A 16,696-nucleotide genomic window follows, 5' to 3' on the forward strand; every position below is an offset into this window, starting at 1 on the left:
TAGGGTTTCTTTTGTTCCTAATATGTTTTTAAAAAATAGCTTTCCTTTTAGCTTTCTTTATCAATTTTCTGTACTTCACACCTTCTAATTTTATATGCATTGCTATTTATTTCCATTTGTTATACAATAACTCCTCGCTTAACATTATAGTTATGTTCCTGAAAAATGCCACTTTAAGAGGAACAATGTTAAGCAAATCCAATTTCCCCATAAGAATTAATGTAAATAGGGGATGGTTAGGTTCCAGGAGAACATTTTTCACCAGGCAAAAGACCACACACACACACTTTTAAACAAACAATTTAATACTATACACAGCAATGATGATGATTGTGAAGCTTGGTTGAGGTGGTGGAGTCAGAGGGTGGAAGAGGGTGGGATATTTCCCAGGGAATGCCTTGCTGCTAAATGATGAACTAGCACTTGGCTGAGCCCTCAAGGGTTAACATGTTGTTGTTAATGTAGCCTCACACTCTACAAAGCAGCAGGAATGGAGGGAGGAGAGACAGCGTACAGAGAGAGACACACACACACACTGTGTGTGTGAGAGAGAGACATGCATCGCCCCTATGAGTACACTGATCCCACTCTAAGTACACTGCCTTTTAAAATAGATCAGCAAGTTGAGACAGCAGCTGCTGCCAGCAAGCTCCCTAAGTCCTAAGCCCTGTTGTGTCGTCGTTGCTCTCTCCCCACCCCCTGTTCTGTGGAGATGGCTTACGGGGGAGGAGGACACCCTGACAGTAGCACCCCTCTTCCCCCACCCCTCTACACAAGAAGCAGGAGGCTCCCAGAGTAGCTTCCAGGCAGAGGACAGGAGTAGCACAGGGCAGTGGGGGAGGGACAACCGAACTGCTGGCAATTGGTAGCCTGCTGGGCAGCTGCTGCACAGGGAACTTAAGGGAGCTGATGTGGGGCTGCCGGTCCACCCTGGTTCCAAGCCCCCACCAGCTCCAATGGGCTGCTCTTCCTGCAAGCAGTGGACAAAGCAGGCAGCTGCCAAACAATGTTATAAGGGAGCATTGTGCAACTTTAAACGAGCATGTTCCCTAACTGATCAGCAACGAAACAACATTAACAGGGAGGACGTTAAGTGAGGAGTTGCTATATATTGCTTCTATGGCGATTCTGCCTCAGCCAGAGGTTGTCAGGCCCCAGGTGGAATTTGTTGCATTTGCAGTGAAAGAACACTAACCTGAACAGATTTGCTCGAGGCAATAAAAGTGGAATTCCACAATACACTCTTACAGGCAATTTCAAAATACTTTAAATTACACATTCAGAAATCTAGCTAATTACGGGTTAAGTCTGAAGAGAGAGCCTGTAGCATTAAATGTTAAGAGTTATGGCAGTGGATAGAGCAGGGGTGGGCAAACTCTGGCTCGGGCTGGGGGTGGGGGCTCTGGAGTGGGGCCAGAAATGAGGAGTTCAGGGTGCAGGAGGGGGCTCCAGGTTAGGGTAAGGGGGATGAAGTGTGTGTGTGGGGGATGAGGGTTCTGACTGGGGGTGTAGGCTCTGGGTTGGGGCTGGGGATGAGGGGTTTGGGGTGTAGGGGGGTGCTCTGGGCTGGGATCAAGGGGTTTGGAGGGCGGGAGGGGGATCGGGGCATGGGGGGTGAGGACTCCGGCTTGGGGTGCAGGCTCTGGGATAGGGCTGAGGATGAGGGGTTTGGGGTGCAGGAGGGTGCTCTGGGCTGAGACCAAGGGATTCGGAGTGTGGGAGGGGGATCAGGACTGGGGCAGGGGGTTGGGGTGGGGGGTGGCTCAGGGGTGCAGGCTCCGGGCAGCGCTTACCTCAAGCAGCTCCTGGAAGCAGCATCATGTCCCTCCGGCTCCTACATGGAGGCAAGTTGTGTTGCCCCATCCACAGGTGCCACCCTTGCAGCTCCTATTGGCCGCAGTTCCCGGCTAATGGGAGCAGCGGGGGTAGCATGTGGAGCGGAGCCCCCTGGCTGCCGCTATGCATAGGAGCTACAGCGGGGACTTGCTGCTGCTTCCGGGAGCTGCACGGAGTGACCCCCAACCCTGCTCCCCGGCTGGAGTGCTGGAGCAGGGCAAGCCCCAGACCCTGCTCCCCAGCAGGAGGTCGAGGGTCGGATTAAAATGGCTGGTGGGTCGGATGTGGTCCATGGGCTGTAGTTTGCCCACCCCTAGGATAGAGTCTTAGGGGTTGTCTGTGTGATGGGGTAATGCACCCTATGGGGGTGTGATTTCTAAAGTGCACTAATGTGCTGTACATTAATTGGTCTGTGTAGACTAAAGGTTCCCCAGTGTACGTGACCAGTATTGTTTCGAACAGTGCTATCTTAAAGTGCACCAGTAAAGTCTATATGGATGAATTAATGCACAGCATGTTAGTGAGCTGTAGAAATTACACCCCTGTATAGCATGTTACTCCACCATGTAGAGAACCCTTAGTACACTCCTGAATAGTGCTTATTTAGCATCCTTTTCTGTACAATGTGTTGTGAAGCAAGAGCCTGTAAATGTGAATGTATTTAGCATCCCCTTTTTTTAAACTTGCAGGGGTGAACCGAAAACGTGGTATGGAGCCCCGGGATATGCGGCTGAGCAGCTGGAAGACGTAATGAAGAAGCTGGCTCCTGAGTTATTTGTGTCTCAACCTGATCTTTTGCATCAGCTTGTCACCATTATGAACCCAAATACGCTGATGGCCCATGGAGTGCCCGTATGTCATTGGAGTTCTGTGCTCATTGTCATTTATCTCCTTTTCTTTTATGTTGGCTTCTTCTGTAAGGTTGACAATTTAAATCAATTGTTAACACACCTTTGCAATAGCTTATGCATGTATTGCACACTATAGCAATAACGTATTGGATGAATTAAATTTGTTTGAGCTGGTATAATGTACTGTTTTGAAAGGATGGGCAATGCAGCCATTGCTTTTTAGACTTACTTAAGATGATTATTTCACATGCTCTTCTCCAGAGAGACCTGTCTCAGTGGATTTCCATTCCTGGGTCTATGTTCCACATAAGGTGGTTTGAGTTTTTGAGGCACTTGTGGAGTCTTGTCAGGTGCCCTTTAGTTGGACGCTAGAGCTCTTGGCTGCCCCCTGTTTGTTCCAAGTTTATTTCCTTTCTGGTGGTGTTTGGAACACAACTTCCCAGCAAAGGAAGGGGAACCATGACTTCTTTGTAGATCTTCTCTATAATGCTGAATAGTTTGGCAGTGCCTCATCTACATCCTTCCTCTCATATTTCCTGTCATTCTGGGTCATTATTTAGCTGTTAAAGAAAATGCATCACTCACCATCCTCCTTCCTCTCAGTCTTTGAACGGATGTACTTCCCATGTACTTAACTGGCTTTTGAAAGGAGCTGACCTTGGAACCCAGTGGAAACATAGAAGGAGTGAGGCAGTGTAAGGTACCTAAAGTGTGATTTCAGAGACACAGAAGTTTTAAGCTGTGGGAATTCTTTATTGATCTCATGATGTTTCAGAAAACAAGAAATTACAGGTAACTTCCAACCTCCTCCCCTCGGCCACCTGCGCATTTTTAAACATCTTCATCTCAGTGTATACTTCAGCAGCTCACTAATCTTAAACTTAATTCCTCTTTATGAAGAGCCTAGTGACTTTCATATATCACTTGTGAAATGAGACAGAAGGCTCTCATTTTAAATACTTCTCTGACCAATACATGCATCTCAGAATTGCAATGATAGCTGAAGTCAAATTCAGAGTCCACAAAAATGTGTGGAATATGTGGGTTTATCTTGTCCTGATTTAAGATGATCAGTGAGGTCACATTAGTTGATAGCTGCAGATTTACTGTTTAAGGCTATATTGTGACTTAGCCTTGTTTAGGGCTGCATCAGCTGGAGGGGCTTGTTAGGGAAAGTAAAGCCTCCACTTATTCTCCTGTGTGGCCACATCAAACCCGCTTACATCTGAGTCCAGGGTGGGGGAGAGCAGCAGGGTCTTGAGCGGTATAATGCTGGTTTGAAAGGTTGGGCAATGCAGTCATTGCTTTTTATCTGGTTGTTTGGATGGGGTTGGGAATTAGGCAGATCCCATGGCTGTTCTCCCTTCCCCTTGTGTTCAGCCAGCTCTGGTTGGTGGCCTGTGGGGTGAGAGTTTGCTGTAATGAGTCAATACAGCGTACTTCCCTCCCTGCTGTGCAAATTCAGTCTCGCTTCCTTTCCATTGCTCTTTCTGTAGCAGCACATCTTCACACTGTCCCTTACTCAGAGCTGAAAGGAAACTTGATCTTGCCCTAAATGACCCTTTGGTTTGCCACCTTTTAAAGAAAAATATATATTCAAAATCAAACAAAAAAACCCATCAGCCACCAAGCACGAGAATATTTGTTTATTTTTTAAAGCCAAATTTGCTGTTTCTTGTTTGAAAAAAATACGAACTATCTGCCACCTTTATGGTACATATACTGACTGAGTGGTAGCTTCATCTGCCAGTAAGGCTGAGTAACACTCTGTGCTGGGAGTTGTTTCATCAGCATTTTTCAAGCTAATTGTTGATACTAGGAGTTTACCTGTAGTCTTGTGGAGTGCAGGGTTAGTCCCTGTACTTTCTGAATAAAAATCGTAACTCTTTGGCTGAGGTTTTTAAAGTATTTTAAGCTAAATAAATGGGCATCAGGCATCCACATCCCCTTGGTTGCTTTGAAAATCTCAGCCTGTACCTCTGTAATTTTCACCCGTTGTTAGAAATCAACTTGGTTTGCCTCTTGTTTTTATTAGGTTTACCGAACCAACCAGTGTGCTGGAGAATTTGTGATTACATTTCCAAGAGCCTATCACAGTGGCTTTAACCAGGGTTTTAATTTTGCTGAAGCTGTGAACTTCTGCACAGTTGATTGGGTATGTTTTAAGGACATGGCATGAATTTTCAGTAAAAGTATATGCTTACTAAGTAATGTGGTGGTAATTTTATTCTGCATGCACAATCTCACTTGAGTCAATTGAGTGGAAGGCATAAAGAAGAATTTTCCTAGTGCACAATGACCAAAGAAAACACAGCGTAGATAGTGGTACTTTGCTATTTTTCACTTTGTGCAATACTTCTAAGTAGGTAATAAAAACGCTTTAGCTGTACATAGCTTAGTGATTTCAGAATACTAAATTAACTTTAAAACGAGTTCAGTGTACTGACTGAACACTTTCTCCTCACCCAGCTCCCCTGAAAGAATCAAACATCTATTATTAACATGGGTTGTGATCCTTAGTTACACTAAGGCCATTTATGCCATGGAAACAGCCCCTTGAGAAAACCCATTAGGCAAGGGACCTGCCCAAACAGTACAGAACTTCAGAAGACTCTACACAGATTCTGCTCCCAGCCTGCAGTGAACAGGGCATGTTGGTCATGGAGGTATGGCCAGAGTGTACTGAACTATGGGTATTGTCTGCTTCCCAGTGCCCATAACAGTTCTGGGGAAGCAGAGCATAAGTCAGAGCAGCCTCAGGGTTGCTTTAACTTATATTAGGGACTGGACAGAACCCTGCATGTCATGAGAATACAGAAAGCACAAAGGTTGCTTAAAGCTACCTTTTTTGCACCCCACCCCCATTCTTGACCTAATTACAGGAAAATTATTATTCAGAATCGACCATAGGGACTCTTCCAACTTTGCTTCAAATACCTTTTAAAAAGATTCTTATGGCATATCTTGGAACAATTATTTACTGCAGTCTCAGACAAAAATTATGTGCAAGCAGCTCCAAGTTTCTTGCCCATTTTTTGACAGTAAATTGTATTTACTTAAATTGTAAGCTGCTTGAAGCTGGGACTGTCTTTGTTTGCACAGCACCTAGCACAATAGGGTCCTGTTCCATGACTGGGGCTCATAGGCCCTATGATAAGACAAATAATTATCAGTGTGACTGTCTTCAGGTTACATCAGTGTGGAATGGAACTCTTTTGGACTATTACTCCACTTCACTGATTTTGAATGGACCCTTTAAGCAGTACTGTCAAATCCAAATTGTAAACTCTTTAAATCTTTAACAGTATTTAATCCTTTTTATGATAATACTTTCTGTTGTTAGGTAAAGATTGGAACTGTCCTCTCTTATTTAAATAAGAGCAAAATCAGAATAGGTTGTGAAACATGGTTTGCTTTGGCATTTCCTAGTTTTTATCTTGACCACGTATCATAGCTCTAACCATCTGTAGAGATCCACTTGTTCCATCTCACCAGGAAATTCTGTGCACTAGCATGAGGTTTTCACATTGCTTTCACTTGGAAAAAGTAACCAGGAAAACTGCATTTCTTGCATGCACACACCAGTTGTTAAGTACTGTAAGATTTATGCAATTGCATCTCAGTGAATCAGACAGAACTGTTCCAAGAGGCCATTGCCTGGAGTGTACATCAGGGTTAATTTAATGGAAGTCTTAGTGGTCTAATCCTAAATGATAAAACAGAAGATTCCTGTTCAGAGCAGCAGCAGATAATAGACTACTGTACAAACCAAAGATTATGGCTATTAAAGCTATTTTCTGTCCTTTTTATTGCTTTTAATCAAAATACACTGAGAATGGTTCCTCCAAGATAGACCAAATGCAGCCACCTTATAACATCTATAACATGATAACAAATAATATCTCCAGCGATTAAAATATTGTTTGGTCTCATAACTGTCCTTTTCAAGTACAATTGTTTCTGATTACTCTGGATTTTCCCAACACAAATTTTGTCAGTCTATGAAACAATTTTCAGTCATTTACTTGTGGGGCATTTGGAAATGCTGCTGCTCTGACTTCAAAATGCTGTTTATAAATATGACAAGGGAGGCTAGAATAATGTATAGACACTTCAGGCCTGTATCCAGAGTCCCAGCTCCTGGAGTCATATGATTACATCAGAATGTAAATGTTAAAAAAAAAAAAAAAAAAAAAAAAAAAACCTGTAGCCCTGATGGTTGCAAAGATAAACTGGAAAATGTGATGTGAGTGTAACCACTGCAGTGATGTCAGCCTCAGTCTGCAGACAGCCTAAAAAAATAGTGAAACAGGTGAACTGTCCCATTCCTGTTCATAGAGTGTTAACTCCAAGACTCATTGCTCTGGGGATTGTTGTGGTTGTCTAGGGCCCTGGATTTTCTTAATCTGGCCCTGAGTGCAACAAGTTTCCAAGTCATAGAATCATAGAATATCAGGGTTGGAAGGGACCTCAGGAGGTCATCTGGTCCAACCCCCTTTTCAAAGCAGGACCAACCCCAACTAAATCATCCCAGCCAGGGCTTTGTCAGACTGGGCCTTAAAAACCTCTAAGGAGGGAGATTCCACCACCTCCCTAGGTAACACATTCCAGTGCTTCACCACCCTCCTAGTGAAATAGTTTTTCCTAATATCCAACCTAGACATCCCCCACTGCAACTTGAGACCATTGCTGCTTGTTCTGTCATCTGCCATCACTGAGAAGAGCCTTGCTCCATCCTCTTTGGAACCCCATTTCAGGTAGTTGAAAGCAGCTATCAAATCCCCCCTCATTATTCTCTTCCGCAGACTAAACAATCCCAGTTCCCTCAGCCTCTCCTCGTAAGTCGTGCTCCAGTCCCCTAATCATTTTTGTTGCCCTCTGCTGGACTCTCTCCAATTTGTCCATATCCTTTCGGTAGTGGGATCCCCAAAACTGGACACATTACTACAGATGTGGCCTCTCCAGTGCTGAATAGAGGGGAATAATCACTTCCCTCCATCTGCTGGCAATGCTCCTACTAAATCCAAACACAGTAGTCAGTATCCTGAGTTATAGGAACTTGCTCATGGTCTTCTTTACTCTTTAACATGTGGTATACTTTTCATTTAAAATTAATATAGTTTCTAGAATGTGCTGCTATTGGCTTGCATTTGGTTGGATAGATAGTAATTAGTTAATAGCACAAACAGTCTGTGACTTCACACTATTATGCCTCTAAAGGTTTCATAAATAACATTTAAAAAAAACTTTCTGCCACTCCCTCCATCCTCTCTTTCCCCTCCCCGCCCCCCGATACAGCTGCCGTTGGGTCGCCAGTGTGTGGAACATTATCGCCTGTTAAACCGCTACTGTGTTTTTTCTCATGATGAGATGATATGTAAAATGGCTTCCAAAGCAGATGTCCTTGATGTTGTGGTAGCTTCTACTGTTCAGAAAGACATGGCTATTATGATTGAAGATGAAAAGGCTTTACGAGAAGCTGTGCGTAAACTGGTAAGCTTTAGGAAATGAAATTATGCTGACTGGAGTAACTTTAAAGTCATGATCAGAAGTTCATCCATGGTGTCCTGCATTAATGTTACCCTAAACCATAAGAACATATGAATGGCCATACTAGGTCAGACCAAAGGTCCACCCAGCCCAGTATCCTGTCTGCCGACAGTGGCCAATGTCAGATGCTCCAGAGGGAGTGAACCGAACAGGTAATGATCAAGTGATCTGTCTCCTGCCATCCATCTCCACCCTCTGACAAACAGAGGCTAGGGACACCATTCCTTATCCATCCTGGCTAATAGCCATTAATGGACTTAACCTCCGGGAATTTATCTAGTTCTCTTTTAACCCTTTGATTTCAATGGGACTAGTTGAGGAAAGAACTACTTGACATTAGTGGGGTATTAGAATCTGGCCCTTAGTAGATATTTTTTTTTTTTTTTAAATGCATTTTTAAAATAATAGGTTTTATAGTTTCTTCAGTAACTTAGTTGAAGAGGTTGAGCCCTCATTAACCAAAATGTGGTTATTTTCATATGGCCAGTATCTTAATCCTAAACTTTCATGATAAATTATCTCTTTGATCAACTTAACTTCTGATCTTCCAGTCTGAACTAGTCTGCTCTGTTTGTTATACTGTGAAGTCACTTTAGTGTATTCTGTTGTAGGGAGTGACTGATTCCGAGAGGATGGCTTTTGAAATGTTGCCAGATGATGAGCGCCAGTGCATAAAGTGTAAAACCACTTGCTTCATGTCTGCTGTCTATTGCTCATGTAAACCTGGCTTACTGGTATGCCTGTATCACATAGAAGATCTCTGCTCCTGTCCCACCTATAAATATACACTGGGGTATGTTTTGGCAAGAAAAAAGTATCATTCATTGGGGGTCTATGAGGACAAGATATACTTTTCTTAAATTTAGTTTTTCGAGTAATCTAGTGGGGGTGAGGGGCACATCACTCATCTGCTTTGCTAGTGATGCCATTTATATTTCTCCCAAAACTGTGTTCAAACTTATTTCCACAGTGCCCCAAACAAAGAACACCGTTTCTGAGATGGTGTATAATGCCATTAACTCTTCTTTTTCAAATCCCACAAGAGATATTTCTGCCATAACACCTACAAGAGAGACAAGGTGGGTGAGGTAATATCTTTTATTGGACCAGCTTCAGTTGGTGTGAGAGACCAGCCTTCAAGCTGCACAGACAGAGCTGGCCTGGGAGAGGTACTCTGAGCATCATAGCAAAATGCAAGGTGGAATAGATTGTTCAGTGTAAGTAGTTAGCACATATTGTAAGGGACCGTTCAAGGTAGAGTGGATAAAAAGTGGGGGGAGGGGGGTGGGTTAGTGGGTTACAGATTGTTGCAATAAGCATAAATCCAGTGTCTGTTCAGTCCATGGTTTTTCGTGTCTACCAGAGTTATGAATTTAATCTCCCAGGCTCATCTTTTGAAAGTGTTGTACAGGTTTCCTTTGAGGATGAGGACTGGTAGGTCAGATACAGAGTGATTGCTTTGTGAAAAGTATTCACTCACAGGTGGTAGGGTATTTTTGTCTTTTATTATTTTCCTGTATCTGTATGAATGAATGTATAAGTTCATTTTAGAGTGCAGTAATTGTCTGGTTTCACCCACATATGTGCTAAATATTTATGCTAAATAATCTGTTCCACCTTGCATTGAGGTGTGATGCTCGGAGTACCTTTCCCAGACCTGAAGAAGAGCTGTGTGTGGCTGGAAAGATGTTGATCCAATAAAATATATTACCTCCTCCACCTTGTCTCTCTAATATCCTGGGACCTACACGGCTACAACTACACTGCATGTAACATCTACAATAAATTAGTGTGCTCATTCTTTATATGTAGAATATCATAGAATCGTAGAATATCAGGGTTGGAAGGGACCTCAGGAGGTCATCTAGTCCAACCCCCTGCACAAAGCAGGACCAATCCCCAACTGTACACCAAAAGAAGTGTTGTTTCATCTTGCTATAGTAGTTACACAAGAACGGCCACACTGGGTCAGACCAAAGGTCCTTCTAGCCCAGTATCCTGTCTTCTGACGGGGCTGCAACCTGGGGCCCCTGGAAAAATAAATCCTAGGCAGTGATCTCTGGAGCGCTCAGGCTGCCTGCCCTGGCCCCATGCCGCTCCCAGAAGCGGCGGGCTGCTGGCGCGTCTCTGCGGCCCCTGAGGGGGAGGAGGCTCCGCACGCTGCCCCCACCACCAGCACCATCCCCACAGCTACGGGAGCGGCGATTGTGGGTGCAGGCAGCACATGGAGACGCGCTGGCCCCCTCCCCACAGGGGTGCGCAGAGACATGTCAGCAGCCGTCCGCTTCTGGAAGCGGTGTGGGGCTATGGCAGGCAGGCAGGTAACCTGCCTGAGACCTGCTGCGCCACCGGCCGGGAACCGACAGTGATAAGCGCCTCCCGGCCAGCGCCTATACCTTGCACCCCCTCCTGCGCCCCAAGCCTCTGCCTCAGCCTGCTCCTGCACCCAAACTCCCTCGCAGATCCTGCACCCCCCTCCTACATCGCTGCCCCAGGTCAGAGTCCCCCTCCTGCACCAAGCTCCCTCCCAGAGCCCTCACCCTCTCCTTTATTCCAACACTCTGCAGCAGTCCGGCGCTCCCTCCTGCGCCCAAACTCCCTCGCAGACCCTGCACCCCCCTCCTACATCGCTGCCCCAGGTCAGAGTCCCCCTCCTGCACCAAGCTCCCTCCCAGAGCCCTCACCCTCTCCTTTATTCCAACACTCTGCAGCAGTCCGGCGCTCCCTCCTGCGCCCAAACTCCCTCGCAGACCCTGCACCCCCCTCCTACATCGCTGCCCCAGGTCAGAGTCCCCCTCCTGCACCAAGCTCCCTCCCAGAGCCCTCACCCTCTCCTTTATTCCAACACTCTGCAGCAGTCCGGCGCTCCCTCCTGCGCCCAAACTCCCTCGCAGACCCTGCACCCCCCTCCTACATCGCTGCCCCAGGTCAGAGTCCCCCACCTGCACCAAGCTCCCTCCCAGAGCCCTCACCCCCTCCTGCACCAAACTCCCTTGCAGACCCTGCACCACTTCCTCCTCCGCTGCCCCAGGTCAGAATCCCCCTCCTGAACCCAAACTCCCTCCAAGACCCAGAGCCCCCTCCTGCACCAAACTCCCTCCCAGACCCCGCACCCCCTTCTGCACCAAACTCCCTCCCAGACCCCGCACCCCCTTCTGCACCAAACTCCCTCCCAGACCCCGCACCCCCTCCTGCACCAAGCTCCCTCCCAGGAAAAAGACTTGTATACAGGCCCCATAAAATCTAATAGCCCCGGGCCTTCAGGAGAGTTAGTCCGGCCCTGCCCAGAGGGAATGAACAGAACAGTTAATAATCAAATGATCCAGCTCTAGCCTTTGCTGAGTAACTGAGTAATCAAGTTGCTTTCCTGAGCTGCTGTCCTTCATCCTCTGTTCCCCTCCACTGTTTTGTTATCTCTTCACTGTCATATTTTCAGTTGGATTGCGAGCTCTTCAGAGCAGGAACCTGGTCTAGAATTTGTAAAATGAGGTGCCTAATATGCTTGTGAGAACTGAATAATATAACGAATAATAGTAAGTACAACTTCTATAGATAAAGCAGTGATGATTCATATGGACACTAGACAATCTTATTTTGATGTTCATTCATGCCTTACTAAAGGGATTGAATTCTGTGCCCCTTCCAGATATCGATACAAACTAGATGATCTCTATCCAATGATGAATGCACTGAAATTGCGTGCAGAATCCTACAATGAATGGGCTTCAAAAGTAAATGAAGCTTTGGAGGCAAAAATTAACAATAAAAGAAGTATGTATTTTCCTTATCTTGTATTTGCTACAGATGCTAAAAAATTGTCAGTTTCCAAAATGTTTCTTATTTCATTGTTAACTGCTGAAACTCAACAACTTTGTCTCTGAAGCTTATTTATGTATCATATGAATAAATCTGTATATTTACAGGTTTCAGAGTAGCAGCTATGTTCGTCTGTATCTGCAAAAAGAAAAGGAGTACTTGTGGCACCTTAGAGACTAACCAATTTATTTGAGCATAAGCTTTTGTGAGCTACAGATCACTTCACTGTAGCTCACGAAAGCTTATGCTCAAATAAATTTGTTAATCTCTAAGGTGCCACAAGTACTCCTTTTCCTGTATATTTATATACCTTTCCATGACTCCATCTCACAACTGAGAGGGAGAGTCCCCAAAGGAAAGCTTGTTGGCGGTTGGGTTGTATGGGTTTGGCAGGTAGGGGATGTTGTATATCTGAGAGTGCAGGTTTTTTTAAATTTCTATACCAGCTTCAGGGGTTTTTTTATTAGACATTGTTGCATACAATTATTGCACTGCAGTATTCTTCTCTATTACTTAAAATCAATCCTAAAAAGAACGATTTTTAATTCAAGAAAATATTCTCTTCTAAAAGGCCTCATCAGTTTTAAGGCTTTGATAGAAGAATCAGAAATGAGAAAGTTTCCAGATAATGATCTACTGCGACACCTCAGATTAGTTACTCAGGATGCAGACAAATGTGCCTCAGTTGCACAGCAACTTCTTAATGGCAAAAGACAAACAAGGTATGTGCTGCACTTATTTCAAATTACTGAGGGGAAATTTGGAAAAGGCACTTGTTTTATGGGTTTCCAAATTACAGCAACCCTTCTGGTCTCCTGAAAAGATGTCCTACTTCTGGGGTCTGGTACTTCCTGGCACATGATATGTCAAGTGTCCTGAACGTTACAAAATTTCTAAAGGCCACCTGTTCCAAAGGTCAGACTAGATGATCATAATGGTCCCTTCTGACCTTAATATCTATGAATCTATGAAATTTGAGGCAGCATTAAGTAAGTTATGTAAAATAGCACTCGCCTTTCACTTCCTGGTGATCCATTGCACTTTAAAATGTTTCTTACTTTCCTCAGAGGAAAGTTGTTTCTTCTTCGAGTAGTGTCCCTATGGGTGCTCCACTGTAGCTGTGTCTGTGTCCCTCCGCTGCTGATCCGAGATCTTCAGTAGCCATGTCTGTTGGGCCTGCACATGGACTGTTCATGCTGAACCTCGAGGCTAGCCATTGCACATGGGCTATTCACCTTCCTGCCTTCTACCCCAAGCTTCACCAAGACAGTAGGGAGGCCATCTGACACACCTTCATAGAATCCTAGAATCATAGAATATCAGGGTTGGAAGGGACCTCAGGAGGTCATCTAGTCCAACCCCCTGCTCAAAGCAGGACCAATCCCCCACTAAATCATCCCAGCCAGGGCTTTCTCAAGCCTGACCTTAAAAACTTCTAAGGAAGGAGATTCCACCACCTCCCTAGGTAACGCATTCCACTGTTTCACCACCCTCCTAGTGAAAAAGTTTTTCCTAATATCTAACGTAAACCTCTCCCACTGCAACTTGAGACCATTACTCCTTGTTCTGTCATCTGCTACCGCTGAGAACAGTCTAGATCCATCCTCTTTGAAACCCTCTTTCAGGTTGTTGAAAGCAGCTATCAAATCCTCCCTCATTCTTTTCTTCTGCAGACTAAACAATCCCAGTTCCCTCAGCCTCTCCTCATAAGTCATGTGTTCCAGTCCCCTAATAATTTTTGTTGCCCTCCGCTGGACGTTTTCCAATTTTTCCACATCCTTCTTGTAGTGTGGGGCCCAAAACTGGACATAGTACTCCAGATGAGGCCTCACCAATGTCGAATAGAGGGGAACGATCACGTCCCTCGATCTGCTGGCAATTACCCTACTTATACATCCCAAAATGCCATTGGCCTTCTTGGCAACAAGGGCACACTGTTGACTCATATCCAGCTTCTCATCCACTGTAACCCCTAGGTCCTTTTCTGCAGAACTGCTACCTAGCCATTCGGTCCCTAGTCTGTAGTCGTGCATGGGATTCTTCCATCCTCAGTGCAGGACTCTGCACTTGTCCTTGTTGAACCTCATCAGATTTCTTTTGGCCCAATCCTCTAATTTGTCTAGGTCCCTCTGTATTCTATCTCTACCCTCTAGCGTATCTACCTTAGATGTTAGGAGAGCCCCTTTCATTTTATCTCCATAGGACAAAAACCTTTAGGAAGTCTCCTAGATTTTCTCTCGATGGCAGAAAAGTCTAGGGGCTTAATGATATCAGCCCAAAGGCTCTCTAAATGGGTCTTGATTTGCGTCAGGCAGTGCTACCAAATTCATAACATGGCTCCCCCAGACTCCATCCGTACAGATTGCATGAGATGGATCTCCTCATCTGTCGCCTTCTTTAAGGACGTCCCCATCTGAGAGATCTGCAGAGTGGCGATGTGGGCATTAGTCCACACCTTCGCAGAACATTATGCCATCACCGGGGACTCTGCCTCTGATGCCATCTTTGGCCACAGTACTATCACCTGTGACTAACCCGACACTGAAGTCTCAGTCCTCCAAGAGGGGTACTGCTTGGGAGTCACCTATAGTGGATCACCCAGAGGGACACCACTTGAAGAAGAAGTTCCTCACCTTGTGAAGTAATGATGGTTCTTTGAGATGTGTGTCCCTATAGTAAATGCTCCACTACCTGCCCTCCTCCCCTCTATTTCAGAGTTCTTGCTTATGACTCTGTGTAGAGAAGGACCTGAGGATGATTAGCCCGTGTGTGCTGGCTAGCCTGGTGGTGGAACACGAGAAGAGACAGTGCATGTGCAGGCCCAATGGACACTGTTACTGATCAGCAGTGCAGGGATGGGGGCACACCTATCGTGGAGCACCCATAGGGGGGCACATCTTGAAGAACCATTGTTATTGCACAAGGTGAGGAACTTCTTCAGATATTGATGGACAACAGTGTTGATAGATGTTTGGCTGCGTGCATGTGTTATTTTTGCATGCTGCACTGGCTCTGGGCACATAGCCAATACAGCAGGCTTCCATCGAACTGCCCAGTAAGACCGCAAGACTTGGTTTAATAGTGAAGGACCTGGTCAGTTTTATTGCCAACGAAGCATGGTGCTAATGCCCCGGTTCAATGGTTACAGGTACAGTAAAACATGTATGCCCATGACAATAGACCAGCTCAGTGATCGGCGTGACGTTCCATTCCTCCCTAGGCCAGACAGAGACACTTCCTTTGGGGCTTCATTTTATACATCAATACAAACAAATTACATATTGTCTCTAGGATGTGGTTAGTTAGCTGTCCCATGATGTGGGCTGTTACCACCCATTATTTTGTACATATTGATTCAATCAAAACATCTCTATTCATCACATTGTCATCCTGACCTTATATTTAGGATGGGTCAGCATGTTCCTGTTGTCTTTAGGGAATATGTTGGTGTTCTGGTACCACCCTTCTGGAATGTGTTTGCGTGAGTGCTCTGTGCCTAGCACCTCTTAAGAATGTGTGTTTTTGAAATATCAGCCCTGTTCTTGCCAGATTCTGTGAGCAGGGCCTGCCTCTAGCTCACAGCCTGATTTTGCTTTGTATCAGGAAAGCTTTGACCACTACTTTAGCCCAGACCTCAGGCCTCAGATCAGGCCTCTGATACAAGGGCTTATGTTTCAGGCCCTCTTCCTACTACAGACAGCACCAACAGACACTATCTAAACATAAAAGATAAAGCTCAATCTCCTCTACTGTGTCTGAAGGCTCTGAAATGGTGGCAGTGGTGCATAAATCATTGTATTCACTCCACATGCCTACACCTAGTGGGAGTTCAAAATGTCCAAGCAGACTTCTTGGGCAGAAAATGTCTGGACCAATATGAGTTTTTCATAAAAACATGAGTTGTTCTCTTCCTTTTCAGCAACTGGTGGACACTTGTGGTGGACCTCTTGGCCACTAGGAAAAACTGCAAATATTACCTTTTTTTGTTCCAGGACAGGGAGTGTCTCTAAGATGCATTTCTTGTAGATTGGAGCAGTGCCTGTCTCTAAACATTTCCCCTAATAATTCTCCGCTCTTATGTGATTTAAAAGATCCAGAGAGGCAGGCAAGAGTACCGGTTGCATCAGTGTTTCTAAGACAGCACTGGTATACTGACCTGCCAGAGCTCTCATGGGAACCATGTGTCACCATCCTGTGTCAGGCACACAGTTGAATTCTTCTCCAAATAGTGTCCCTATGGGTGCGCCACTGTAGGTGTGCGTGGACCCCCATGCTGCCAACTGGAGAATTTCAATAGCAGTCTGTCCCGCACATGCGGCTTCTCACCCGCCAAGAGGCTAGCCAGCATGCAAGGGCATTTCCCTCTCAGTTCCTTCTCAACCACCCCTGCCAAATCTGAGAGCTGTCCATTCATGGATCATTAACTCCCCATAGTTTTGCAGATTTGCCTTTTTTCTTTAAGTTCCTTGGCTTTTTTTAGTTGGCCTTGCTGGAAAAAAAGAAAAGAAGAAAGTGTTTGCCTCCCGCCAACTCCATTGGGGGAGGAGCGGGGACCCCCCTGGACAAAGCTATGTCTGGTTCTCCAGGCCTCAAGAAGTGTCTGAGCTGCAAAGAATCCATCCTGGTAATAGACAGACACTCTC

The 16,696-nt window shown here is 45.3% G+C and overlaps 1 protein-coding gene across 6 annotated transcripts in view; it reads left to right on the forward strand.

Moving 5' to 3' along the window:
• The window catches only part of KDM5B (lysine demethylase 5B), a 179,507-nt gene that overhangs the window by 98,810 nt on the left and 64,001 nt on the right, over positions 1 to 16,696 (forward strand). For all 6 annotated transcript variants that reach the window (XM_073319608.2, XM_073319607.2, XM_073319609.2 and 3 more), the window contains 6 exons: positions 2,526 to 2,688; positions 4,723 to 4,842; positions 7,986 to 8,180; positions 8,849 to 9,030; positions 11,884 to 12,008; positions 12,625 to 12,775. In XM_073319608.2, the coding sequence (XP_073175709.2) occupies positions 2,526 to 2,688; positions 4,723 to 4,842; positions 7,986 to 8,180; positions 8,849 to 9,030; positions 11,884 to 12,008; positions 12,625 to 12,775 (936 nt within the window). The remainder of the gene's footprint in view (positions 1 to 2,525; positions 2,689 to 4,722; positions 4,843 to 7,985; positions 8,181 to 8,848; positions 9,031 to 11,883; positions 12,009 to 12,624; positions 12,776 to 16,696) is intronic.

This window comes from Lepidochelys kempii, chromosome 21 (genome assembly GCF_965140285.1).
Source record: "Lepidochelys kempii isolate rLepKem1 chromosome 21, rLepKem1.hap1, whole genome shotgun sequence".
Classification (NCBI taxonomy): Eukaryota; Metazoa; Chordata; order Testudines; family Cheloniidae; genus Lepidochelys; species Lepidochelys kempii.